The sequence below is a fragment of the Tenrec ecaudatus genome, chromosome 17, assembly GCF_050624435.1.
Source record: "Tenrec ecaudatus isolate mTenEca1 chromosome 17, mTenEca1.hap1, whole genome shotgun sequence".
NCBI classification, from domain to species: domain Eukaryota; kingdom Metazoa; phylum Chordata; class Mammalia; order Afrosoricida; family Tenrecidae; genus Tenrec; species Tenrec ecaudatus.
In genome coordinates, this window is record NC_134546.1 from 63,752,415 (window position 1) to 63,780,006 (window position 27,592).

The 27,592-nt window shown below is 45.3% G+C and overlaps 2 protein-coding genes and 1 non-coding gene across 4 annotated transcripts in view; 2 read left to right on the forward strand and 1 right to left on the reverse strand.

Moving 5' to 3' along the window:
- The first annotated feature begins 618 nt into the window (after nucleotides 1–618).
- On the forward strand, nucleotides 619–18,689 carry TIPIN (TIMELESS interacting protein). Its single transcript, XM_075536005.1, has 8 exons — nucleotides 619–734; nucleotides 3,879–4,020; nucleotides 4,141–4,219; nucleotides 4,429–4,504; nucleotides 6,909–7,031; nucleotides 8,081–8,144; nucleotides 15,163–15,369; nucleotides 18,221–18,689. The coding sequence occupies exons 2-8, from the start codon at nucleotides 3,888–3,890 to the stop codon at nucleotides 18,397–18,399; spliced, it is 861 nt and encodes a 286-aa protein (XP_075392120.1). The 5' UTR covers nucleotides 619–734; nucleotides 3,879–3,887; the 3' UTR covers nucleotides 18,400–18,689.
- Nucleotides 8,549–8,683, forward strand: LOC142431243 (small Cajal body-specific RNA 14). The gene has a single exon (XR_012780779.1).
- Nucleotides 18,690–19,867: 1,178 nt separating the features above from the next.
- Nucleotides 19,868–27,592, reverse strand: part of DIS3L (DIS3 like exosome 3'-5' exoribonuclease) — a 31,240-nt gene continuing 23,515 nt past the window's right edge. The window contains exons 5-10 of one of the 2 annotated variants that reach the window (XM_075536004.1): nucleotides 24,053–24,586; nucleotides 22,670–22,824; nucleotides 22,410–22,588; nucleotides 21,346–21,491; nucleotides 20,585–20,759; nucleotides 19,868–20,496 (exon numbers count right to left, since the gene is read on the reverse strand). In XM_075536004.1, the coding sequence (XP_075392119.1) occupies nucleotides 20,188–20,496; nucleotides 20,585–20,759; nucleotides 21,346–21,491; nucleotides 22,410–22,588; nucleotides 22,670–22,824; nucleotides 24,053–24,586 (1,498 nt within the window). In that variant the 3' untranslated portion in view covers nucleotides 19,868–20,187. The remainder of the gene's footprint in view (nucleotides 20,497–20,584; nucleotides 20,760–21,345; nucleotides 21,492–22,409; nucleotides 22,589–22,669; nucleotides 22,825–24,052; nucleotides 24,587–27,592) is intronic. The other variant, XM_075536002.1, reaches the window with a different exon arrangement.

Consider the following 27,592-nt stretch of genomic DNA (forward strand, 5'->3'; position numbering starts at 1 on the left):
GGTCAACCCATCCCACCAACCACGCCTCCCGAGCCAGAGGTTTGAAATAGCCTGGCTGTGGGAAGCCCTCGCACTTTCACCCTGCTCCTGGTCAGCGGCAGGTGGAGGGTGAGCGGCTCCCTCCTCCTCCTGGGCGTCTGTCTGTCTGTCTGCTCGGCGCCCACTCTGGGCGCACGTGCTCTTAGCTGCTAGGGTTCTTGAACTTCTGGCTTCTTCCCGGGATTTCCCCTCCCCACCCCCACACGTGTGGTGATCTTTTCCACGTGGCGGTTCGCGCCCAGGTGTGAACGGCAGCGTGGCTTCCACGCCACTTGGCTCGCTTTCTAGACACAGTGTGTATCCTTTGGGGGCTGTAACACCTGGACCTCGTCCTGCCCTTCATAAAAACTCGCTTGGATGACACAGCGCGCTCGGTTGTGAATTCTCTCAGCGTGCTGCGAGGCAGAGAGCCGAGGTCTAACCCACTCAGGAACCTAACAGGCAGTAGCAGGGCGTGAGGAGGAGAAAAGCCTGGAAGGTGGGGGTGGGAGGGGCTGGCCGAGGGCCGGCTCTTAAGATTTGGCGCCAAAAGCCCGGGCTGCTCGCGGCGGGAGCGCAGATATCGCGAGAGGAGGGCTTGCCCCGCCCCCTCCCCGCCGCGCCGGCGCCGTGGCTGCTCGCGGGGCGCCTCGGGGAGCGCGCGTCGGCCGGCGGAGAGCTGCGGGCGGTGGTGAGGGCCTGCGCGCGCCCTGCAGGTACGAGAGCCGGCCGGCCTGTGCCGGGGCGCGGAGGCGGCCGGGGAGAGCGCGGGCACTCGGCCCCCCAGGGCCATGAGAAGTAGTGGCAGACTGGCATGAATGAGGAGAAGACGGAGCCACGTGTGGGGTCGAGGCGGGAAGGGATGGGAGGCGCCGGTAGCGGAGCAGGACGCGGGCGTCCCGTGGAGAGTTTGCACGTCGTGGGCTTGGGGGCGCGGATTGCGCTTCGCACTGGACGTTTCTTTGTTCCGTGGGCTTGGTGGGCCCGGTCGCGCCTTGGAGCGGTCCCACGTGACAGTACAGTGACACCCCCACCCCGAAAGTGTCCTAGGCCGTGTCTTTGAGGGAGCGCGTCGGCGGGCCCGTCCGTCGCGGGGTCTCTGAGTGGGCGGCGGGCGCCAGGCTTCTTTAGCAGCCGAGTGCTTCACCGGGCGCCACCACCGTAACCATTGTGCCTCCCGTGGAGGACTAACCGTGCCCGATATAAGGTAGCACGCAGCCCTGGTCGAGAAGTAAGATACAGAGAAGTCAGTCCATGGAGAATCCACCCGCGCACACGGCCGGTGTTGCACCTCAGCAAGGTAAACCGCTGCACGCAGCCGTGGTGCCTGAACGTCCCCGAGCGCGAAGGTCCGAGCTGCGCTCAGCCCACAGGGCTCATCAAGGGTGGGGCTAAACCGACGCGGAGAGGGAAAGCGACTTTAGACCCGCGGCTACCGCCGACCGCCTTCCCAATCTCAAACGCCTGCGGCTCTTTTACTGTACTCGGAGACGCGGTAGGTTTGTTTTTGTGTATTTACTGGCATAGACATTTAGATTGGAGGGGCTTTACAGGTGGGTGGAAACTTTGAGTTCTTCGTTCCTTCTGTAAGCGTTTCTTGGGCACCTGCTGTGTACCTGTGCCCGGAGGCAGTGGTGAGCACCGGGCACACTGACATGGTCTTGGTGTGCTAGAACCACTCTCCAGTGCCGAGACAAACATGGCTTTAAAGAATCCCATAAATGTTGAACTATTACGTGAGAACGTGAATTATATGCGTCAGTCTGGGTAGACTAGAGAAATTCATAAACACGCATATGTATTTAAGGGAGAGGGTTATATGCAAGAGGAATTGTACATTAAGAAAACAATCTCCTCTTCAGACTCACGAAACACATGCAATGATGACGAATGCAGGACGATCACAGGCCAGTGGGTTGAGATGAGAGCCTTTGGGTCCAGTGGCATTGTAAGCATCTCAGTGCTGGCAGGGGTCTCTCTGTGGCTTCTCCGCCTTCAGAGGTCTGGTTGATCCATGTGGCTTGTCTGGCTCAGGGCACTAGGGGAGTTCCGTGTGTCTTGTCAGCTGCACTGTCTCCCAGGGAGCTGCAGAAGGAGAGTCTCCTGCCTCCAAGGAGGAAAATCCCGGAGTTCCCAGAATTCTCAGAAGGCCATGCCCACACAGAGGCCTCTTTGGCTATGATCTGATTTTTACACTAGATTCCACCCCTACATTCTAAATCTGCAAATTGTCAAATGATTATATAACTACCACAATATGCCAATAAAAATCTTGGGGGGAAATCCCATAAAGCTTAATATTGAAATTGGGTACGTGCTAAGAAGAAAAGGCATTTGATGATAAGAATGTGTGTAATGTGTATTATAGGAGGATTTAATGTAGGAGAATTGGGGCAGACTTTTCTGAGGAGGTGATAGTTGAAATCTGAAAGAGATTAGAAGCCAGAGAGAAAGAAAAGGGGACTGATGAAAACTCAGATGTTCCTGAGAGGCCAAATAAGATGATATTGGAAAAAAAATTTTTATATGATCAATCTGATGATTATTTCCTTAACAGAAAATCTTACCTTGAAGACCAGTTTTTTAAAAAAAGTTTCTGTGTTTAAAATGGGATACTTGAGTCATAGTGTCTGGGGTCTTAAAGGCTTGAAGGTAAACAAGTGGCCATCTATCTCAGAAGCAACAAAGCCCACATGAAAGAAGCACATCAGCCTGTGTGATTATGGGGTGTCCATGGGATCAGGTATCAGGCATCAAAGACCTAGAACCAAAAAAATCATATTTTGAATGAGGGGGAGTGCGGAGTAGAGAACCAAAGCCCATCTATAGGCAACTGGACATCCCCCAATTAAATGATTTTAAAAAGAAAAAAAAATAGGATTCTTGTCCAAATACCTGTTGTCATCAAGTCACATTTAACTCCTGGTGAAGAAGGAATTGTTCTTTCTCCATGGAGATTTGTGACTAATCAGCAGTGCATCACCAGGCCTTTCTTCCACAGCACCACTGAACCTTTCAGTTCTTAGCAGCATACGCCTTGTGCACCTACTAAGGACATTTAGCCGAGCCTCTTTCACACCCATTTGGATCCCAGTTTAAAACCCTCTAAAGCAGCGGTTCTGAACCTGTGGGTTGTAACCCCTTTGGGTGTCGAACAACCTTTTCATAGGGGTCGTCTAAGACCCTCAGAAAACACATGTTTCTGATGGTCTTAGGAACCCAGACACCGCTCCTCTGTCCCTTTCCAGGTGGGTGATAAACCCACCTATGACTGCCTAGTGAGAAGACTGTTAACTATGCTACACCATGCTTCAAGACAAAATTTTATTTATTTGTCATTAGAAATAAGTGTTTCACAAGAATTACATCTTGTTTTTGTGAATCATCACTGGTTTAAGTCAATTTGTAGCAATGAAAATACATTCGGTATATCAGATATTTACATTGCAATTCATAACAGTAGCAGTGACAGTTATGAAGTAACAGTGAAAATTTATGGTTTGGGGTCATCACAACATGAGAAACTATTAAAGAGTCACGGCATTAGGAAGGTTGAGAACCACTGCTCTACAGAGTTAAAAAAACAAATCATTATGGTAGAAGCTCAGCTGTTATAAAAATCAGAATCATAAAGTTATTTATTGGTTGGGAGGGTATCCCTTAAAACTCGGTGGTTCTGCTTCTGCCCCAGTTACTCCCCCACCTCCCCAACAATTATCTTCTCTACCTGTTTTCATGATGGGTGAATTAGCCAGGTGGTTTAAATGGTGAAAACTCTAGGATTTTGCTACTGGTGGAACTGGACAGTAACAGGAAGTCTGTGGATGAATAATAAAAGTTTTTTTTCTCTTCCCCTCAAGGTAAAGGTGATGGAACCCCAGGAGAATGGCCTGATGGAGCTACCAGATTATGAGCATGTGGAAGATGAAACGTTTCCTCCTTTCCCACCTCCAGCCTCTCCCGAGGGAGAAGATGGGGAAGTTGCTGAACCCCTCGATGAAGGTCCGCATGGGGAGTTTCACAGGAGCATCCTTGTGTAGTGGGCTTCCTGTTAGCTTAGAACTGATATTTCCAAAAGTGAGGCTTCAGTAAGTAATCTTAAATCTTGGCCCGTTTCACCAGAGCTGGAGGGAAGAACACCTGTCCCTGTGCCTCCAAAGAGGAGAGTGAAGAGGAACATGCCCAAGCTGGATGCCCAGAGGTGCGGTGGCTGTTTTCTTAAGCATCGTGCTTTCCCATTAGATGCTTTGCTTTCCTTCCTATGTGATAAGCTTTTGTTTGGGATGGTTTAGAGATCAGCTATTTCTAAAGACTCTTCTCCTCTCAGAAAATACTTTTCCTTCTTGTGATCTTGGTTTGTGCTCGATGGCTCTAGAGAACTAGGAATTAAAAAGACACTTCTGTTTCCAGGTTAATTTCAGAGCGAGGGCTTCCAACCTTACGGCATGTGTTCGATAAGACAAAATTCAAAGGTAAAGGTCACGAGGTGAGAACGTGTCTGCTTTTTATTGTAGAATTTGTTTGATAAAACATCAAACGGTGGGGCTCCATGTGCTCTTAAGGATCTCAAATCTTGACTGAGACTATCATTTGTCATCATGTCTCTCAGAAGCAGTGATGTTGTGGAAAGGGTGCTATTTGAAAAAGCAGACTGTGTCTTCTAGTCTTATTTTACCACTGTTCAAACTAGGATTGGTGGACATTTATTCTTACTCAGTGTCTTCTCAAGGTGAAGGTAACTGAGAAATACAGTAGCGTTCTGCTCACCTTTGCAGGTAGAAAGGGTGGATCGTTCCACTGATGACACTTATCAAAGCCAACAACTGCAAAACCAAAATGTAAATAAGTAAAACTAGGATTTTAGGAAAAACTCACAGTTTGTAACTTTTAGGGATACGTTTTGCCTAACCTGGAGAGGTGTAAGCTTCACAAGGGCAAGCACTCTCTGCTTGTATTAACCACGATGTATTCTCGAGGTTTGGTATGCAGGCATCAGTAAAGTCCTGTTGAAAAAGAAGATGCGTAAGGACTGTTGATTCTTGTATACGTCGAAATTCTCTGAGTCACACAGTTGTGGTTTTTTTGCATGTAATCTGACTGTTTATGACATGTTTTTACAAATATTCTCCTTTAATTATCAACCTTGGGGGGGGTAGGTGTTGGTTTGATTATCTAGTTAGGGAAAGTGACATTTTGAGTTTTAAGTGTCCGGTGCTAGGATGCTCTGTTTCAGATAGAACCAGGTGTGGTATGAGGACAGTTCAGCAGAAGAGGCTGGGGGCACAGATAGTGTTGAGGCAGCTGTAGAGAGATGCACAACATGTGGGACTCGTAGGTGGTTGGAAATGAGAGGGCAAGTTAAAACTAACCCTGAGATTTCAAACCTGAGGGGCTGAAAAGTCTTGGTACATTTGATCGGCTTTACTGGAGAGAAAGAATATAAACCTCTCTGTCTGTCACAGAAACTAAATACAAATCAGTGTAGCTTAAAAACCATAGCTAAATTAAAGACTTCATCACCCTTTTTGCAATTTTCAGGTCCTTGTGATGCATTGGTCCTTTGAATTTCTGAGGTTTCGATCGTGTTTATAAGTCCACTACATAATGAACATTCGTTTGTGTACCAGCTTGTTTCCTCCCTGGGTGAGAGTGCCCTAGATAACAGACTGTTGCTGGCCAGCGAGCACTGCACTATTGTGAACTGACACAACGAAACATCACCAGTGCACCAGTGTCCACATGGTCAGGGGGTGGCACCAGTCTCTGCTTTTCCAAGCTATTTCACCGCCATAAACATGAGCTCATTGCCTCTCAAGCTTCTCTATTAGCCTTTCCGGTTTTGTGTTGTCTGTTTGATCACATACCTGATTTCTTTAAAAGAGCACAATGCTGAAGGCAGATATTCTTTACTAATTAGGTAAGCAATTGTGTTTAGCGATAACTTCAGGGGATAGTCTCAGCTGAAGGTTGAATGATTATCTCAGAGCAGTGATTTCTGAAGTGTGGGGCTGGGGAGCAGATGTCATCCAGCCTTGGGGGTAGAGTCTGCTCTTATAAACACCATCTTAGTTTAAAATGCTCTGAAGTGAATGAAGTGCTGCTCAGGAAAGCCTAATGTAGCTTTTCTTTATCAAGTGCAAGCTTTATTATTTTTTTTTTAACAATTTTAGTACTGATTGCAATTTAAAATCTAGAGGAATGATGTGGTCTAAAAATGGTGAACATTTCTTTGCTGCTCTTAGGTACTTTGCCCTTGAAATTGCATTGATTACTGAAGTCTCAAGGCTTTCTTTATGATTTAGGGATCTGTCATTGCATTTAGTTATTCCTAAAAGGTATCATGGCATGTTTTTGAAACATAGTTTTAGATTTTATGTTGCAGTTGTAAAAGCACATCTATGATTATCTTTTAACTTTTCATTAATGTTTTCAAGCAGTTTTTCCCCACATGTATGGTGTATCTCCAGTGTTCTTTAGACATTGGTCTTCTAAGCTTTTACCAAGAGTTTCTTCTTTCTTTAAAATCATTTTATTAGGGGCTCATACAACTCTTATCACAATCCATACATGCATCAATTGTGTAAAGCACTTTTGTACATTCATCGCCCTCATCATTTTTAAACATCCACTCTCCACCCAAGCCCCTGGCATCAGTTCCTCATTTTTGCCCCTCACTCCCCACTCCCCCCTCCCTCATGAACCCTTGATAATTTACAAATTATTATTTTGTTATATCAAGATTTTCTTAATGTTCCATGTAAAAATTTCCCAACCCTGTAAATATAACACAAATTTGTAACTTTGGTGTAGTTCTGTTCACTTCTAAAACTTGCCGACAGGGTCAGTTGTAGGAAAGTCGTCAGTTTAGCATTTTTACTTTTATGTGCCAGGCTGAAGACTTGAAGAAGCTAATCAGACACATGGAGCACTGGGCACATAGGCTCTTCCCTAAACTGAAATTTGAAGATTTTGTTGACAGAGTCGAATACCTGGGGAATAAAAAGGAAGTTCAGGTAAGTGTTGAGGTCATTCACAATGGATTTCATTCACAATGCTGTGTAGTACAAGGGTAGATACAGCCAGCGCTTAGAAAGACTGGCACTGGGATGCCTGCTAACTTTGTGAAGTGCAGGAAATACCCGATTGTGCTCGGGAGAGGTGAGAGTTACAGGAATGCCCAGTAAAGACCTTGATAGGGGGGTTTCTTTCTAAATAGCTGTGTGTGGGGGACCAGCCTCCCCACAACAGAAAGGGTCTAAGGGTGAGTGGGTTTGTGTAATTGAGGGGAAAGTTAAAGAGATATCAGACAAGATAAAGCATGCAAAGGCTCACCTCTGAGTCATGACTTCAGGAGCCAGATCGGAGCAGAGAGAGAGTAATGTAATCTCACGACTTTATATAATCACAAATAGACCTCAGATTTGGCATTATTATGGGGGGGTGGGTCATTGTGGGGAATCACTCAATTTAGCAGAATGTGAGGGGACATGTCTGCAACCGACGAACGTGGAGGCGGGAGCCTTGGCCTCCCAGACTCCTTCACATGTGACTGTTGAGAGTTTGCCTGCATACTGCTCCTGGTTCTGTTTCCCACAGCTGTGTGAAGTTTTCATCTTGAAATCACTCTTCAGAGATAAAAGTAAATGTAATAGATGAGGAAAATTTGAAGAATAAGTTTGTGGGTTTAAAAAAAAATCATTTTATTGGGGGCTTTTACAGCTCTCATAACATTCCTTACATTAATTATCTCAAGCATATTAGTATATGTTGCCATCCTCATTTTCTAAACATTTATTTTCTATTTGAGTCGTTGATATCAGGCCCTCCCCTGTGACCCCTTGAGAAGTTATAAATTTTTATTTATATTTTACTCTGACCGCTATCTCCCCTCACCCACATTTCTGTTCATGCCCTGTTGGGCGGGGTGAGTGGTGGGTGGGTGTTTATGCATCAATCATTGTGATCGATTCTCAAGAGTAAGTATTTTGAAACATGAGAAAATGGCCATTTCCTAGCCCTGTATTATTACTGGCAAAAATGCAATTTTCTTTTTTTTTTTCAGACCTGTTTAAAACGAATCCGACTTGATCTCCCTATTGTACATGAAGATTTTATTAGCAATAAAGGTGAGTTGTATAGGTTAACCTGATAGAATCATTTTGCTGTTAGGTATGATCTTGTTGGTAGACCATCTTCCTGGCTCTGGGTGTGTGATTGAAAGTGCGGTAAGTGGCAGACTAGGGATGCGTTAGAATGCTTTGGTACATCCAGAATGGTAAGCATGAAATTGTTTCTTAAGTACTTGGTTGCAATGCCATTAGAGATCTTATAAAAATAAATTTAGCCTTAGAACATGAGCTTTTGGAGGGCTCTGGTGATCTATTGATCCTTTATAATGGCCAATTGATCCTATTTCTGTTGATCGTTTATAGCAAAGTACCTTTGGGAAATTAGGCAGCATCATTTGATGGTGAAAAGTGCACGTTTCGCTCAGGGACGCCCTGGGACAGAGAGCTCGGGTGAGACCTCAGTGACTGCTCCTGGTACTGATTGCCTTGTCAGTTGTACAGCGCAACCGTGGAGAGTCACTCACATCAAAGCACGTGGTTCCTGCCGACAGGGTCTGTATAGTGATCAGATTTTCTGTGCGATGGTTCCATACATATTTGTGTGTGTGTGTGTGTGTGTGTGTGTGTGTGTGTGTGTGTGAGAACTCGTAAAAGATGTGGTAGAACATAGTTATTTGGAAGTATTTGTTGAAGCTAACAAGATTCTATGTAAGGACTCTTCCAAAGATTATAACTTGCATTTGAAAGCATATGAAGGAAGCAATGGAATAATCTAGAGTTTAGCTTTCTTTAAGAGATCGTGTGTATGTAGTAATGGCACTGGATTTGATGTCTTAAACATGGTCACATTCCAAAGACCAGGCCATTATGTGAAAACCAGTGTTCGGTGGGCATGGAGGATGACTACATCATGACACACTGCCAAGTTATTCCATCATTATATTGGGGGACCTAGCAACCCCTGGAATTAACCTCCCCCTCCCCAATGCTATATATTTAAATTTTTTTTACAAAACAACCTTTTCACTTTCAAAGTACTCTCCATTACACGTAATACATTTTTCAAGGTCATCTGTTGGGTTGGCTGACAGCACCGTCCTCATTTTTCACCTCTTCTACACCGTCAACTTGCTGTCTTCCGTCACCCTCTCCGTGGAAACAAAAAGAAGTCAAATGGAGCGAATGCAAGTGAGTCAGGTGCACGGGGCAGGAGAGGCATGCTGGGTTTTGCCTAAAACTGCCCCACTGCGATGGCTCATGAGCAGGTGCATGGTCACAGTGGCAAAACCAGTTCCCCGTCGGCGACAGGTCTGGCATGTTTTTTGGTTGCACACTGTTACGCAATCTTTTCAGAACCTCTACATGGAAAGCTTGGGTGGAGCGAACTCCAAATGCACTGAGTCAACCTTTTCATCCTTTTGGGAAGTTGACATGCAGACGAGGTTTGTCCTCAGTTGACATTTTACCTTTTATTGAAATGAGAAAACCACCAATACACTTGAGTTTTTCCAGAATACTGCCCTTGTAAGCTGTGTTCAACATCACAACAGTTTCTGCAGCATTTTTCCACAGCAGGAAATAAAATTTCACAGCTGTATGCTGTTCTCTTAAATTGACTTTAACAAAAATGAGGTTTGAGTGGAAGCTACTTTTACGAAAAATTTCACTGTGACCAAAGAGAACCTTCCCAAACAATGCCGAGTGCACTAAGAGCGAGTGGCTCCATGCTTGCTTAGTCAGGAAAAAACGGGGACTACAAAAGCTCCATCCAGGGAGGCTCTTATCTGTTCTTTTTGGTGGGGGCATCCCCTCATATCTATTAAACCACTGAGAATGACGGGCCAGCCAAGTTAAGAGATAACCTTGGCCATCACAGGTAGTGTTCCTCACTGCCACATGCAAAATAGTCAGATAGTGGATAATTCACTACTGATTGTAAATGTGGAATGTCAGTTAATGAGGTAGTTGGTAGGTGAGGAGTAGGTGTACTTACTACTGTGCAAAGGTCCACAGCATAAACCACTGGTGAGTTTATTTAGCAACATTTCTGAGCTGCCCACTCTAATACAGGTTTAGGGGTAAAGGTGAATAAGATCAGGCCCCTTCAGAGGTTACAGACTGGAGAGAGACAGACATTTCCAGGAGTCTGGCGATGTCTTAGTTAACAAGTACGAATTGGGCACAGATGGGGTGTAACTTGACCAAGCTGCCCGTTGGCTAACCTACAGTGTCCCTGGTGCACACTAGAGTAGAGCAGTGACAGGGACAGGAGAGAGAGCCTCCGCCCTGGGGTGAGCAGTGCAGGCCAGGCAGAGGCTTTGGGTTGGAGAGAGTGGCTGGTGTGGGGGCCTCAGTTAGCAGGCCATTCTGGGGAGTAGAAGCAGTTACAATAGAGTGGGTATGAAGACGTGTATCCCAGAGCTCTCTTGTCTTGAAGCTGTGTCCTTTATATCGGGCACCATAACAGCATAATGGCTTTCTTTTTATTATTATTAATACAGTATTTCTTTGTCTCCCCTCTGTCAGACCCTGCGCCAATGACTTTCCCCAGGCTGCCCGGGGAGGTGCAGGGACAGGCGCATAGAGGGCCGATGAGAGGCAGAACAAAGAGCTCTGGGAGGTGGAGACCCTCCACATGGGGAAGGGGCTGAGGAAGGCCGCCATCAGGAGAGCCCACGATGGCGCAGGAGGAGAGCTGCTGCTTCCGAGAAGGGTTCTTGGTGTCACCCAGGATGAGGCTCCCAAACCCAGGCCCAACTGGCAGCCCCAATGGACTTGGCGGCTGAGTCAGTGTCCCTTGACTTGGATGCTAGGCCAAGGGACAAGTGAGGTCCGGGAATGGGCTGGCACGCTGCTGAAGCTCCTCGGCCAGTGTCTCGGGCTGTTTCTGCACCAGCACAGGCCCGGGTCGGCTCAGCAGCTTGCGGGTGGTCTGGGGGGCTCCCGCCCACGGAGGGGTGGAGACAAATTTGGCGCAGGCGAACGTTTGCAGAGGCTGAGGGCAGTGGCTGGTGAGCGGCTCTTAGTGCAAAGAGAGAGGGGTGGTGTTTATTAAATTTATTTTTAAGCACATGTACAGTGTACATTTTTCATTTTTGCTAAAAACAAGGCAGTTGAATTTTCTGTTGAATACTTTTTTCCCCCTCAGAAATTTCGGGTTAAATGTTTCTTGGAAAAGACAGTGATTTGAAGGCCTGGTGGTAGATTCTTGCGTCCTCACCCTGCAAACCAAATGGTTTGCATGTAAGATATCTGGGACTTTAATTTTAAAAAAAAATTATTTTTCTTTTTTTGAACACTTTATTGAGGGCTCTTAACAGCTCTTGTAACAATACATACATAAATTGTATCAAGTACATTTGTACCTATGTTGCCATCATTATCTTCTAGACATTTTCTTTTTTAATCGTTTGATTAGCGGCTCATACAACTCTTATGATAATCCATACATACATCAATTGTGTCAAGCCCATTTGTACATTCATTGCCCTCATCATTCTCAAAATATTTGCTCTCCACCCAAGCCCCTGGCATCAGCTCCTCATTTTTCCCCTCCTTCCCCGCTCCCCCCTCCCTCATGAACCCTTGATAATTTATAAATTATTATTTTGTTATATTGTGCACTCTCTGACATCTCCCTTCACCTACTTTTCTATTGTCTGTTCCCCAGGGTGGAGGTTATATGTAGATCCTTAAAATCGTTTCCCTCTTTCCACCCCACCCTCCCGGTATCACCACTCTCACCACTGGTCCACCCTGGATTCCATGTTTCCAGATCCTATCTGTACCAGCGTACATCCTCTGGTCTAGCCGGATTTGTAAGGTAGAATTGGGATCATGATAGTGGGTGGGGAGAAAGCATTTAGGAACTAGAGGAAAGTTGTATGTTTCATCGTTGATACCCTGCACCCTAACTCGCTAACCTCCCTGCGACCCTTCCGTAAGGGGATGTCCAATTGCCTATAGATGGACTTTGGGGTCTCCACCGTGCATGTCCCTCATTCTCAATGATAGGATTTTTTGTTCATTGAAGCCTGATGATCCCTTCGACACCTTGTGAGCACGCAAGCTGGTGTGTGCTTCTTCCTTGTGGCTTTGTTGCTTCTGAGGTAGATGGCTGCTTGTTTACCTTCACGCCTTTAAGACCCCAGACACTATCTCTTTTGATAGCTGGACACCATCAGCTTTCTTCACCACATTTCCTTATTCAACTGCCTTGTCTTCAGCGATCGTGTCAGGAAGGTGAGCATCATAGGATGCCAGTTTAATAGAGCCAAGTATTCTTGCATTGAGGGAGTACCTGAGTGGAGGCCCAATATGAGACTTTAATTTTCACAATTAATGGTTGGAATTGTGTTTGTTTACTAGCAAATTTTCATCTCTACTTTCAGTCTCCCTGCTACTATGAATTAATCATTTTGTTGTGTTTTTATATTTAAGACAGTTGCAGTTAATGTCACCCACCTGAGTTCAAAACCTTGTGATGAGGCGTTTCTTTAGAACCAGAAGTCCCAATCCTAATGCCCTCCTTTCACCTGTGCTCTTGCCCCTAGCCTCTGACCTGCTCTGATCCAGTTTCCCTCCCTCTCACTGCTTCATCCCCCTGATTTCTGAGCTCTCGCACAGCCTTAGTCTGTTGGAAGCTTTTGTGCCCTTTATTCCTGCCTGCACACGCTGTCTTCAGTCAGTGCTGTACAGCTTCCCTATGAAGGTTGCAGTGAGTGAGTTTTATGTGGTGCTTTATGCAAGTCAAAGAAGTAAGCTGCTCTCCACCGATATTTATATTCACCTTATTTTTCCATAGTAAAGAGGTTGGTTTTAGTTCTTGATGCCTTTCCTTATGGTTCCAGTACCCTATGAGCCCTGTGCTGGGGACAGTGTGACATTGCATACTTGCATATTGCATAACGGATTGTAATATTTGCAGCTCCTGCAGTGATACTTTCTCCATTGGTATTTACTGACTAAAGAGTACAGTTGATGTGCTGCTACATTTTTTCTCCACATCAGGAAAGAAACACATAGGTAGTTTTTTGGTGTTTTACAAAAGGGATGTCAAAGGGGGTGTGAGTTGTAAAGGGTTGGGTTGGATTAAGTAGTGTATGATTTTCAGACATCATTGGAATAACTTTAAAGGCTTGTCTTCGCATTTTAAATATTGCTAATTGCCACATATATTTATGTAATTATATTAATGGGGAGGACAAGAATGAAGAAAATCTTCTAAAACTGATGTATGGTTATATAACTCTTGATGTGATTGGACTAGAACGGTATGATAGATGAATTATATATCAATGAAACTTGACTAAGTAGCTGTTAGCAAGGTATAAATCATATACAGGACAAGCATGGTATATGTGAATTCATGTATATCAAATAGTTTTGAATGTTTGGGCCTCATGGTCAAATCTGACGGAATTACCATTTCTTACCCCCATAAATCTGACTAAGGTAGCTCTGCCATTTTCTTAGATCTTTGCTTACCCTTTGATGATCTTTCATCTACTGACTTTTAAAAAATTTTGCAAACGTCTTTTTAAGCTACCACTTGAACATTTTGTTGGGTTTGTCTTAAACTAGATAGTACCGGTCAATGTATTTAATTGCGCATTAGAAATATCTGTAATTTCAAATGTGCTGAACTGACAGCGTGAGGGCCGCCATATTTCCTTCTGAACTGGGGCTGCCAGTGCTCATTCTGACCGAGTAGCTGAAGGCAGTATCTGCAGTGCGGGCCAGGACCGTCGCTCTGTGTCAGCCCTGCTTTTAAGTGGAAGGGTAACCCTCCGTGCACGCTCTCAGCTGGTCTACGGCAACTCTCAGTGCCGTGGTGTAGGCTTTCTGAGGCAATGACTCCTGTGGGAGCATCTTTCTCCCCTGGAGTGCCTGGTGGGTTTGAACTGCAGACCTTGAGGTTAGCATTCCAAAGCTTACCTTCCAATACCACTAGGGTGCCTTAAATTACAGGTTGTGAAGCTTAATTTTCCACAGTACTTTAAATAAAATATAAACGGAAAACCTACTTCTTCCTTTCTAAACCACTGGATCATTGTGGGCATCCTGCTTTGTGATACCTGGTGTTCAGGGCTCTAAGATTTGTTAACACAATGCAGAGAACGCGGCATTTAAAAAAATTACTTGGAAATATGTCCACAGAACTCTAAATTTCTTTTCCTTTTTTGTGTTCCTGCCCCATAAAAGAAAATAGCCTATCTAAAGTAATTGTTGTGTACCATCGAAAATATGGCAAGCTATTAAAATACATTGGTTTAAAAAACAATTAGGGTTGATGTTCTTCAGACTCAAAATGTAAAAATGTTACCCCAAAAGTAAAATATTTTCTATCATAACTAAGAATATTCTCTTTCATGCATATTTCAATTTAAAATGTTTCCATTTTACTTGAAGCGCCTCTTTTTTTAAAGCATTTTATTAGGGGCTCATACAACTCTTATCACAATCCATACATATACATATATCAATTGTGTAAAGCACATCTGTACATTCTTTGCCCTCATTTTCAAGCCATTTGCTCTCCACTTAAACCCTTTGCACCAGGTCCTCTTTTTGTCCCCTCCCTCCCCACTCCCCCATGAGCCCTTGATAATTTATAAATTATTCTTTTGTCATATCTTGCCCTGTCCGACATCTCCCTTCACCCCCTTTTCTGTTGTCCATCCCCCAGGGAGGAGGTCACATGTAGATCCTTGTAATAGGTTCCCTCTTTCCAACCCACTCTCCCTCTACCCTCCCAGTATCGCCACTCAAACCCCTGGTCCTGAAGGTATCTGCCCTGGATTCCCTGTGCCTCCAGCTCCTATCTGCACCATTGTACATCTCAGCTCTAGCCAGCCTTGCAAGGTAGAATTCGGATCATGATAGTTGGAGGGAGGGTGTGAAGTGCCTCTTTGAAGTGATGGAGTAGTCCTTATGTGACTCAGCCATGCATCCTTACACTCTCATTCTTCACAGAGAGCTGCATCAGTTCTGACATCTTGCCTTTCCTAGAGTCTTTCTCTAACTGGTCTAATCATGATACATATTAAGCGACTGTCCCCTTTTTTTACTACAGATGAAGGAGGAGACGGTAGCGACCATGATGTGCCTGCCACCGACTTAGATCCTTTTATGACGAACCTATCTGAAAGTGAGAGGGCTGCTCCGGAGCCCAGTAGAAGCCTAACGGAAGAGGAGAGACAAAGAATCGAGAGGAATAAACAGCTGGCCTTGGAGAGAAGACAGGCAAAGCTACTGAGCAACAGCCAGCCCCTAGGCGATGGTAAAGTTGATGCTGGATATATGAGTTTCTTTTAATATACCAGGGGCATGTGAGAAACTTCAGCTTCCCTACATTTCCCCCCAATAAAATACCCTTAGGAGTAGAAAAAAACTGAAACTGTATATCATATGCAGTGTATGCATATTTGAGAGAGGAAGTGTGTGTTTATCTGTTTGGATCCACAGACAAATAAAACCAAGATTTTTTTCTTTGTGGATAACTACCTCTTAAAAGTTATTTTTTTTAAAAAACATTTTTATTAGGGGCTCATACAAGTCTTATCACAATCCATACATATACATATATCAATTGTATAAAGCACATCTGTACATTCTTTGCCCTAATCATTTTCAAAGCATTTACTTTCCACTTAAGCCCTTTGCATCAGGTCCTCCACCCCCCCCCCTCTCCCTCCCCTCATGAGCCCTTGATAATTTATAGATTATTATTTTGTGATATCTTACCCTATCTGGCTTCTGCCTTCACCCCCTTCTCTTTGTCTATCCCCCAGGGAGGAGGTCACATGTAGATCCTTGTAATCGGTTCCCCCTTAAAAGTTATTTTAAGCATTTGAAATTCATTCTGGATTCATAAAAAAAAATCTTTAAAGCATATGACACACAATGTCCTCTGTAGCATCCTAATTGTAAATGTTAGTTACTGTCCTAAACATGTAAAATGCCTTCTCCACCCACTGAGGATTTTAGAGGCATTGACTGTGACATGGCTGTGTGCTAAGATGCTTTTCCTTGACATTACGTCATTTCCCCACTTTCGGGGGTAGTTCGTTTGCTTCTCAGTAACATTCTTGCTCTTTGGAAAACTTCCCTAGAGTTAATGTTTTGAAGACTGAGTTTGGAAACCAGTTGTGTAAAAATAATTATCAATTTCCATGGGCTTAAGTCAGCGGTTCTCAACCTGAGGGTCGCCACCCCTTTGGGGGTCGAACAACCCTTTCACAGGGGTTGCCCAGTTTACAACAGCAAAATGACAGTGATGAAGTAGCAACGAAAATTTTATGGTTGGGGGTCACCACCACATGAGGAACTGTATGAAAGGGTCGCGGCATTGGGAAGGTTGAGAACCACTGGATTAGGTGAACAAGCTTGCATAGAACAAAAGGGAAAGTCAAGGAGGATTGCTACTGGGGACTCAGTTAATGTGGAAATGAGTTTATTCCGCATAGAATATGCTAAAACACGTCTCTGGAATCAGTGGATAGTTGCAGATAAAGTCTCCCCAGAAATAACTTGTCTTTGTCTTGTTAGAGTGCCTTAAAAAAAGTCAGGGAATCCAGGGCAGATGAACCCCCCCAGGACCAGTGGTGAGAGTGGAGATACCGGGAATGTGGAGGGAGAATAGGGTAGAAAGGGGGGAACCTATTACAAGGATCCACATATAATCCCATCTCTGGGGGATGGACAACAGAAAAGTGGGTGAAGGGAGACATTAGGCAGTGTACGATATGATAAAATAACAATAATTTATAAATTATCGAGAGTTCCTGAGAGGTGGGTAGCGGGGAGATAGGGGAAAAAATGAGCTAATTCCAAGGACTCAAGTGGAAAGCAAATGTTTTGAGAATGATGATGGCAACAAATGTACAAATGTGCTTGACAATGGATGTAAGTATGGGTTGCAATCAGAGTTGCATGAGCCCCCAATAAAATGATTAAAAAATTTTAAAAGTTCATTTAAAATGGTGGCTTTGCAAGGGGAATCTTCTGGGCCAGTTAAATTCAAGACAAGTCAGATTAAAAGGTTATGGTTGACTTTTTAGGGGTAATTTCATGTGGGTAATCTGGCTCAACTTCCTTGAAGGACATAGGACAGTCACGGGCTTATTAGGAAGAAGTTTTTGATGTATTACAAATTGCATTGGTGAGAAAAAAAACAGGAAAGTTGCTCTGGGAAATTTTTCCATCACAACAGTGGACCTGAGGGCTGTCTGAGGAGAATTTCGTGGGAAGCTTCACTCCATCCCCCTCGCAGCCTTGATGTTGCCTCTGTTTCCCAGACCCAGTATTTACAAGGAGCGTGATGTGAGTCCCTCCAGGCGCCCAGGTGCCGCAGTGAGTTGTGTGTCGGGCTGCCTACGGCAGACGCACAGTGCCACCAGCCTTCTGGGAGCAGGAGGCTTTCTGCTTCCGTCGCAGACCCCACAGGGCCGATGGCAGTAGGGAGCAGGCGTGATGCAGAGTGGAGAGCACTTTGCATTGGAACACTGCCTTCAGAAGAAACAATAGCGTCACATTTTGATATTTCTGCTTAATAGAGGGTCTAATGCTTATGTAGCAATACTTTTTGACACCTCATTTTAAATGTGTCACCTAATAAAATTCTCGTGAAAATTATTCAATGCACTTTGATTTTTTTAAGTTAACTTAATTTTTATCTTTACAAATGGATAATTTGTCAGTAATATGTCAAAAATCACATAAAGACATGACTGGAGTGGCCTCTTAAGCTGCCATCTTCATAGGATTCCTGGCAAGAACTAAGGCTCATCTGTTAATGGTGTATGACTTTAGAATGTGCCCAAATGGACACAAATATCTTAAATTTTCTTTACTGGTTGATAATTTTGATACACAATTAAGTGTATTTGATTTTGAGAGTTTTTTTTTAAACTAGACTACCCTTTTAGATTTTGGATGAAGTGTTAAAATTTGATTATGATTCCAGGGTATCCTTCGAGACCCTTCTTCATTTTTAAGTGGACTTGTACATTTGTGAAAGGAGTATTCAGAAGCACAGACCTCGCTTCCATGGAGCTCAGCTGGTTGAGGTGCTTGTGCTTGGGAGCAGTCATGTTAAGGGGTGATGTTAATGAGGATGCTCTTTCTCTCAGACTTGCTCATGGACACTCCGGAGGCCCCTCCTGCAGAGGTTAACGCAGACGAAGCTCAAACAGGGGCCAATGGACCGAATGAAGACATGACAGAAAACGCACATAGTGGAGCCGCCAGTGCTACCAATGCTGAGGATGACTTACAGCGCGAGGACATGCAGCGGGAACGAAGGCTCTAAATGCTGCACCCGAAGTGTTGCCAGAGTTGGCCAGACTTCAGATTAGAAGTGAAGCCTCAGTTTCTCGTCATCCAGGTCGGGGTTGCTGCGAACAGTGGATCTCCTTTGAGTGAACGGCACCTGGGAAAATTTTGGTTTCAGGTTTCTGTTTAAAACCTGGTCTTTATTTTGGTCATGTGTCACTTTCTTACGAACTGGTTAAGTCTTATTTATTCTCTTTAGTGTTTACTTTTTACATAGCTCCTTGGGACTTAAAAAGTGATAGTTGTTAATAAAGTTTCTGCTGCTAACGTAGCATTGAAAGCATTGTTTTCAGTTAACTTGGTACTGCTTTAAGATGTAACTAAATAATGAATATTGTCTTTTAAAAGCAAAAGTGATTTTACAAACTCTCCATAGACTTTGTGAATATTTCTTATCACTGCATAGAACTTCACTTTACACCTTTAATGTTTCAGGTTTTCATGTATTTAATGTATGTATTTTGCAGAGATACTTTGCTTTTTAAAAGGTCACATTAGAAACTTAGAAAATGCCTGTGAAAATGCTGAACAGAATTCCAAAGACAGGGGCACTACCCTCCCCAACCTTGCACAGTGTCATGGGACACAGAGTAGTAGGTATTCTGTTGGTAGAGGAAATCCCTAGTACTGGGATGAACATGTACAATAGAGATGGAGACTGAGGAACTCAGGAAGATTCAGGAGTGGCTCGAGGTGCTAGGGGGGCTGGATAGGCTCCGAGAGCTGCCAAAGTTGGTGGAGGGAACAATTACGGAAGAGAAAGCACCTGGTTGAGAACCAAGGCTTTTTATAAAGGTCTGCTTCTAGGCAAGAGCTTTCCAGTTACGCAGTAGTGGGTTTGATTAAACCAGTTTTTAAAATCTAGACTGGGAAGAAAGAGCTTTTGTGAGAAACACTAGTGTGTGTTTAAAAAACCTAGTGTCTCCTTGGGGAAAGACGAGTTGGGAGGGGCAGGCACTTTGCTTGACAAGCCAGGAGGTTGGGTACAAGGCAGTGAATGAATGGAGGTGAGCTCCTGGGCTTGCTGGGAACTGCCCTGGGGTTGAACCAAGAGGGCTTGTGCAGGGTCCTGGCTTGTTGCTGCCCAGAAGGACCGGCTAGGAAATGGGAGTGCAGCCTGTAGGCATCACCAATGGCTAGGAAAAGTGCTTCGCTTTCTGCTTCTCCAGATTAGGTCTGTTTGAGCTTCTGCCCACCCTCAAGAGTTAGAATAGATGGGGTGGCTAGACAAACGGACTCAGCCTACCTGTCCAGTGGCAGGATTCGGGGCAAATGAAGCGTTTTCTACAAGAGGAAGGCTTACACTGTGGGTCTCTTGTCTCATCCATGGAGTACTCAGGAGATGAGAGAGAGACCGTCATCCTTGTGTCCGGCTATCCATGCCTTATCCCCACTGGTGGTGGGGGGCTGAGGGGGGGACTCCAGTCAAATACAGACTACTTCCAAACGTGGATAGGTAGACAGGATTGGGTCCTATTGTCTGAAAGATAACCAAACGTGAATTCGGGGATTACTAAGAAGACGAGTGAGTGTGGCAGTCAGCCACCAGTGCTATTACTGTGTTGTATATACCCTGTTACCACTGCACATTATCGAGAAATCAGTTTCCTAGTGACCTCATTTGTACACTTTATTTGGATTATGAGAAAACATTTGACATGTGAAATGGCTACCCAGTCCTTGTGGGCCTGGTCACACACATTAGGTCTGAATGTTGGGGACACTCAAACGCCTTTGGCAGTAAAGCTCCTTTAGGGAATCTGCTTCACATTCTGTGATCGTTGGACACGTCCAGGAGGGCCAGGTCCCTGATCTCCTCTAGAAGTGCGTACAGGCTCCTGCCCTTTGTTTGGCAGTATTCGCGATACTCTTCCTGGACGGTGCTTCCTTCCACTTCCTGGGCAAGCTGTGCTTCCTCCACAGACCTCGTCACTTCTTTCACCATCTCACTCTTCAGCAGAAGTGGGCTCTGCTGAGAACGTTCTGTGTTTGGTATCATGTACGGCTTGTTGCTTATTAGCTCAAGCCGGATGGTGTCCGCATGGCACCGTGAGGCTTGGACAGACACCCGGACCTGTGGATAGACGAGAAGAAGACGCGTATTACTAAGTCACAGACTTGGTTCTCCACGTTGGAAACTGCTCCCCCCAAGGCAGGCTTACTGTCACGTGGTCAAACAAATGGAACGTCACGGAGCCCCCTGCCGTGGTGGTAGAGGTGATTTTGTTCTGGGATCGTTGAAGGGATCCTGGCTTCCATTCCAAATGGCTGTCTGCGCCACATGCGATCACTAAACCATCTTTATTTCTTAGGTAAGCAGCCCCTTTGATCCCAAACCTGGATCGTTAACAGAATACAAAGACAGAGATAATGTAGCCTTCGATCTTGTATACTTGCCTAACGTGCTAGCATTTTTTTAGCATTATTTTTAAATCATCTTATTGGGGGCTCGTACAATTCTCATAGCTATCCATACATCCATCCATTGTGTCAAGCGCATATGTACATTTGTTGCCATCATTCTCAAACCATATGCCTTCTACTTGAGCCCTTAATATCAGCTGCTCGTTTTCCCCCTCCCTCCGCACTCCCCCCTACCTCATGAACCCTTCATCATTCCTAAATTATTATTTTTAGCATTCTTAATAAATTAAAAGCAAATTCCTTTTTTTGGGATTTACCTCCAAATACTGCCTTTTCCCTGAGCAGATAGAAACAAATTGTGGCTGTCTAAGAAGGTTAAATCCTATGCTCAGACTGATGCCAGAGATCACTGGCCTGGCTTCCCACGCCGACCTCAGCCATGGCATCACACCGTGCACAGGTACCGGTGGCAAACTTTCCGGTCTCGGCTCAGATACACACGTGGACACAACAGTCTGTCGGCGATTTCTTCCTAGCCACTTGCTCAGGCACGACATACCTCGGTACAAACACAAGCACGCCATTTGTCCTGATGGAGTAAATGACGCCATCCGATGTGCACCGCTCCTCGGCGTTGGGGTCTCCGTCTCTGAAGTACATGCACTGGAAAAGCTCCGTGGACTGCTTCTGCGAGTGCTGTGCTGCCTGCAGTGGGAACACGCCCCAGGCAGGAGACTTGGCTTCCTGACCTCCCACTAGGGCCCTTCCTGCTGCGAGGAACAACTACACCAGACCGTGCCGATAGCCAGCAAACCGCTGCTTGCTGTTGAGTCCGTTCTGACAGTGACCCTGTATTCGAGTAGAAGTGCTCCCTAGGCTGAGTTGAGCTGCTAGTCCCCAAAGTCAGCAGTGTGAAACCACCAGCCGCTCTGGGAGAAAGAGGGCTTTCTACTCGTAGAGGTTCAGTCACAGTCACAGGATCATACAGGGTGCTTACGGGTTGAATTCACTCGATGGCTATGAGTTTTGGCTTCGTTTACACCCCCATTCCCCCCACCCTCCCCAATATCATCGTTAGCAGGTCTTCCATGACACTGCGGGGTGGATTCAAACTCAATCTAGGGTAGGTTTGCTAGTGAGCACAGACAGATGGGGACATTTGGGCCATGCCCATTTCAGGTAAAGTATCTCACTTATGCGTTAACCTTTATTTTCAAGTTTGCTCCACCAAAGCCCTGCCAGTGCTGGTGCAAATTGGCACCACTGGTCTGGAGGGCAATGGAGTAATCCACATTGTGTACATCTATACACATGCAGTAATTAATACGCATCAGAGGTTTGTGTGCACCTTTGGACTCAGCAGTTCCATTTCTAGGAGTGTTTCCAGGCCTACTCGGACAGGCCTTGAGACCTGGGCATGATGGACCTGAATTGGATTAACCAGCACAGTACTTCCTGCTCGCCAGCACGTCCCGCATCCTATGTTGACCATTCGGTCTCATGCTCCTATTGATAAGCTATTGCACAAACACTGGTCATTCCAGAATTTAATGTGCTTAGCATAGCTGGCACACCAATCTGTGCCCAGGAGGCACCGGTCAAAGTAGAAAAGTAGGCGCTTACTCGGTTTCTGTTGTTGATGTGCCGGCATAGCTCCTCCAGATCTTTATTGCTGGGCAGGTGCTCCTTAACGTTCAGTTTCTTATCTTTTGAGATGGCCGCCATTAACAATCGGTGCACTATAATATCGGAGTATCTCCGTATCGGGGACGTGAAGTGAGTGTATTTATCCAGGGCCAGACCTTTCAAAGGAAACCAAGAGACTGCAGGAAAACGCAACAAAAGCCAACGTTTCAGCCACCAGGAAATGTTCCCCGGCTCACCATAATGGAGGAACTCCTCTTCTGCGCAGCTGCCGGTGGAAAAGTACTGGGCGTTGGACATGGCCTGTGTGGCCATAGCGCGCAGCAGCCTGTTCACAATGGGGTCACTGGGGTCGTTTGCCTTGTCCAGAGAGTCCGCCAGGGTTTTATTGGACCTGACAGAGAACAGAAACATGGCGTTGGCGCTAAGCTGAGGAGCTGTTTGCAGGCCGGAACACCTAGCCTGACAGAAGTTACGTTGGTTCAGGACACAGAAGCAACTCCCAACTGCTGAAGTCTAGCTCCCTTGTTCAAGGTTTAAGTAGAGATAGTGTTAACATCAGTAATGGGTAAGGTGCAGATGCCAAGGAGGCCCAGTGAACACCCAACAAAGGTGCCATTACCTCAAGATCAATAAAGAGGTGTTATAATTAGTACCTGAGATTGGACGACAACAAAACATTTAATTCCTATGTGTAATTTTTAATGGGGGAGACTATTCATGCCAGTGTCCAGGAGTCAGGGTATGCCTGGGCCTACCATCTTAAGATGCTGCTGCAGACGTGGCATGTGCTGCTGGGCTAGATGCACCCACATCACGGAGAGCAGCTTCTGGATATCAAAATGCAACGGGTCAAGATGATGCCTAAATAAATTGGTTCAGTGTTTCTGGATCGAGCACATTTTGGAAATGAAGACAGATCATTTTCTCTTTTTGATCTGGTACCACTTTGTAAGAATGGCTTCTAAGGTAAAAACAAGTGTACAGTTAGACTGTAGACTCCCAGTTAGATTGGAAGAAAAATGGAGAATAAGACACAAATTCATAAAAAGACTAGACTTGTAGACTGATAGACTACAGAACCCCCCAAGACTGTAGCCCTGAAACTCACTGCCATTGAGTCATTGCAGACTTGGTGACTCTGTAAGGCAAGGTACAACTGCCCTTGTGAGTTTCTGAGATTGTAACTCTTTAAAGCCTCATCCGTCTCCTGTGCAGCGGCTGATGGTTTCGAACTGCTGACCTTGCAGTTAACAGCCCAGCTCGTAACCAAATCACTACCATATCCTTAACTGAGCTAAAGCCACTCCTAGTGGCCACCTTTCAGCCAAACAATAAAACAGACCTTTAAATAAATAATAACACCTGTGAGAACCATGTTGGCACCACGTTCCCAACAGCAAAGACGAGGGAAGGCAGGGTAGAAATGCCAGTGATGACACATTGCAGTGAGCACTCAATATCAGGGAACAATTAATCTGTGCATGGATTGTTAAATGGGAACTAGTTTGCTGGGGAAACTTATCTAAAACACAAGAAACTGTTAAAACTAGCCCCCTCCCCAAACCATAAAAACGTGCAACACCCCCTCCCATCCCTCTGCTCCCTCGGACGAGGATTACCGTGTATCCATGGAGAAGCCTTTCGCCTTGGCACACTCTCGGAGTTCAGAAAAAAACTCCTGGTGTGGAGGAGGGTGTTGCCGCAACAGGGCCTGGTGAGGGAAACTCTCCCAGATCTTCTTGGCCACCCAGTGGTTGGCCAGGACCATGCATTCAGCCACCGTCTCGTGGACTTCCAGGGGCTGCTTGGGGATGAGGTCGTGGATGTTCTTTTTCTCATCCAGCTGCACCCGGACTTCCACCCCCTCAAGCTCCAGGGCACCGCAACGGTCTCGTTTCGCTCGGACATGGCGCGCGATGTCGGTCAGTTTCCCAATCGCCCACATTAACTCCTCTAGCTTGGCTTGTCTGCATTTCTCATCCAAGGCTTTGAATTCTGGAATGTCCTCAATAACACGGACGTTTCCATCCAGGAGTTCCTGGGCTGCTTCATAGAACAGTTTGTATGCTGATCGAATGATGGTCCGGCCATACCAGATGTTCTTAATTTCATAGGAGGTTTTATCCAATTCCCACATGACACTTACAGCATACCTACAAAGTCAGAAGAGACAAGACCCCATTCAGTTTTCCCAGTTCTGACGCAGGCAGAGAAATGACATTACCACAAGTCACTGGCCTTAGTGCTCAACCCAGCCACTGTACCACTGAATCAGAAACATGTCTGAATGGAAACAGCCAGACGGGCGTCTGCGAGATGAGGTGCACAGATGAGGCCCGTCTGCTGTTCCCAGCCTTCCCTGACAACCTTCGCTTGTATTAGAATGTGGCACGAGAGTCAAGTCTTGTCTGCCTCCGTGGGAAAGAAGAGCAAAGCCTTTCAAATCCTACAAGATGACACTGAACTATGATATTGGTGGTGATGGTGGGTAATTAGCAAGAAAATCAGTAAAGAGAAAACATAAAATCAGTAAAACTCCAAACATACGCAGAATAGGCAACAAACATAAAAAAACAAAGTGTCATTTTCTGTAATGTATAAAGAGCTCTGACAAATCAATCAGAAGTAGATCAAGAAGAATGATGCAAATGGCAAGACCAATAGATTAGTCCAAGAGATGAATGGGCATGCGAACATCAGTGTACACAGCTCTGCGACCAGAACTGAGTGTTGCCTGGTTACCACTACCAACTGCTCTGGAAGAGATCCCACTGGAAGGTCCTGGATAGAGTGGGAGAAATGTGTGAGTAAAACCCCAAATCACAAACGAGACCAGGCTTATTGGCCAACAGATACTGGCAGAACCTTCGAGATCTCAGGCAGACTCTTAGGTCTGGAACTAAACTCGTCCACTTGGGATCAAAGGGCAGCATTTACCTAAGGACAAAGTTCGGAAGGGTTAGCAAAGAAGGAGGCATGGCAACAGGAAGCACAGGGAAGAAGTGCAGTAAGTGATGGTACTTTTGGGGAGTGGCAGTAGATAACTGAAACAAAATGTGCATGAATTACTGAATGCAATACTGATGATCAGCTCGTTAGCTTTCATTTAATTCACAATAAAAATGAAATAGATCAGAAGTAATAGAAAAATAAGGGCTCATGAGGGAGGGGTAAAAATGAGGAGCTGATGCCAGGGCCTTCGGTGGAGAGCAAATGTTTTGAGAATGATGAGGGCAATGAATGTACAAATGTGCTTGACATAGTGGATGGATGTATGGATTGTGATAAGAGTTGTATGAGCCCCTAATAAAAGGATTATAAATAAATAAAATGAACAGAAATTGATTTTGTAAAAAAAAGAAAAATAATAGGGAAATAGGCAAGAAACATAGTTCACAGGAAAGGATATGCACATAACTCATGCATACAAAAGTGATTTAACTTAGTTAAAAATTAAAAGCACTTTAAAAAACACCTTTCCACCTATCAAGTTGTCAAAGATGAAATCCATCCGTGGAACATACCGTGTGGGCAAGGCTGGGCTGGGAAGAGCGCTCTCCTTCATGCCTCCATGTGAGCATGCCATTGGCATAGTCGCCCACGGAGGGGAACCAGATCGCATCTGTGGATGCACAAATGCGCGTGCCTTTGGCACAGCGACGCCACATCTAGGGATTTATCCTCCAGGAAGACTGTGCTGCCACAAACGTGAAATGCCCCACGTTCAGCTTTGCTTAAGATAGCAAAAGACTGGAAGCAACCCAAGTTTCCACAGATGAGTGACTGTTATTAGTATGGCGTGCTCTCCAAGATGCATTCCTGTCTTCTTTTAAGGGAAGTAATATAGTAAGAGACCGAGAAGCTGCCTCAAGATTGGAGGAGGCTCATCAATAGCCGAGACATGCAGTTACATAATCTCTCTTGCTGAAAGCAAATCGAGGTGAAGATGAAGGACTACAGCCTTCAGGATGAATTGAAAATCCATGTTAAAAAACAGAAAAACCCTCCCAGCTGAACCAGTAGACACCATCGTGACAAGGAGGCAAGCGATGGGCATTGTCAAGAATGTCGTTGTACTCAGGGCCACAATCGATGCTCACGGAAGTAGCAAAGTCAAACAATGTATCTATCGCATTAGGCAAGTCTTCTGAACAAGACCTCTTTAAAGACTTGCATTAGACAAGTATTAAGGAGCAGAGATGTGACCTTGAGGACTAAGGTGTGCCAGACTATTATGAATCACCTCATGTGCATCTGAATAAGGACGCCTAGAGACCAGCCGAAGCATGTGAAGGAATGTCACAAGTACCGGGGCCTGCCAGCAGAGCAAACAAATCTGTCTTGGAAGAAGTCTAGGCTCCTTAGAATCGAGGATGGCGAGACTGGTCTCATATACGTTGGACATGTCATCGGGAGAGACCAGTCCCTGGAAAGGACATCATTCTGGGTCAATGAAAACGAGGCCGATCCTCAGAAGAGGGGCTGACTGACGCAGTGGCTGCCAGATGGGGTCAAAGAGAACAATTGTGCGGACGGTGCCGGCCGGGGCAGCCCTGTGCTCAGTTGTACGGAGCGTTGCTATGAGTCAGAGGTGCGACCAGCAGACACAGGATGCCGCCATGTATAAAGAACGAAAACATACTCGTATGCATGTGGCTAGGTGTGTGCAAATATACACCTGTATACATACACACGAATTGGCTAGAGAAGGGGTGAGGAAGGAGGCTTTCACGAAGTTTCCTTCAGAATCTATGAATTTGGTACCACATGATTTGTTTTCCTTTTTAAAGCCAAATGCAAGTTTTACAACAAATATGCAAACAAAGACCTATGGTAGATCCTGACCCTCATGAAAGTTTCCAGCAGGGAATGCGGGTCAGCCACACATAGCTGGGCCGGCATGCTCTGTGCATGCTCGTCTTTAGCTGGCTTTGCAGAAGGGCAGGCATGATTATAGTGGTGAAAAGCGTCCTAGAAAAACGGGACCAGAATCAGTGAGCACCAGGCACCACAGAAGAGTAAACACAAGTTACGAAGACAAGTAATAGCAACAGCAAATGCGGTACCATCTATACTCGAGTACACGCTGACCTAAAATTTCCAAAATCTTATTGGGAAAATTTCGGGTCAGCGTATACTCGTGTATATACGGTAGTTAA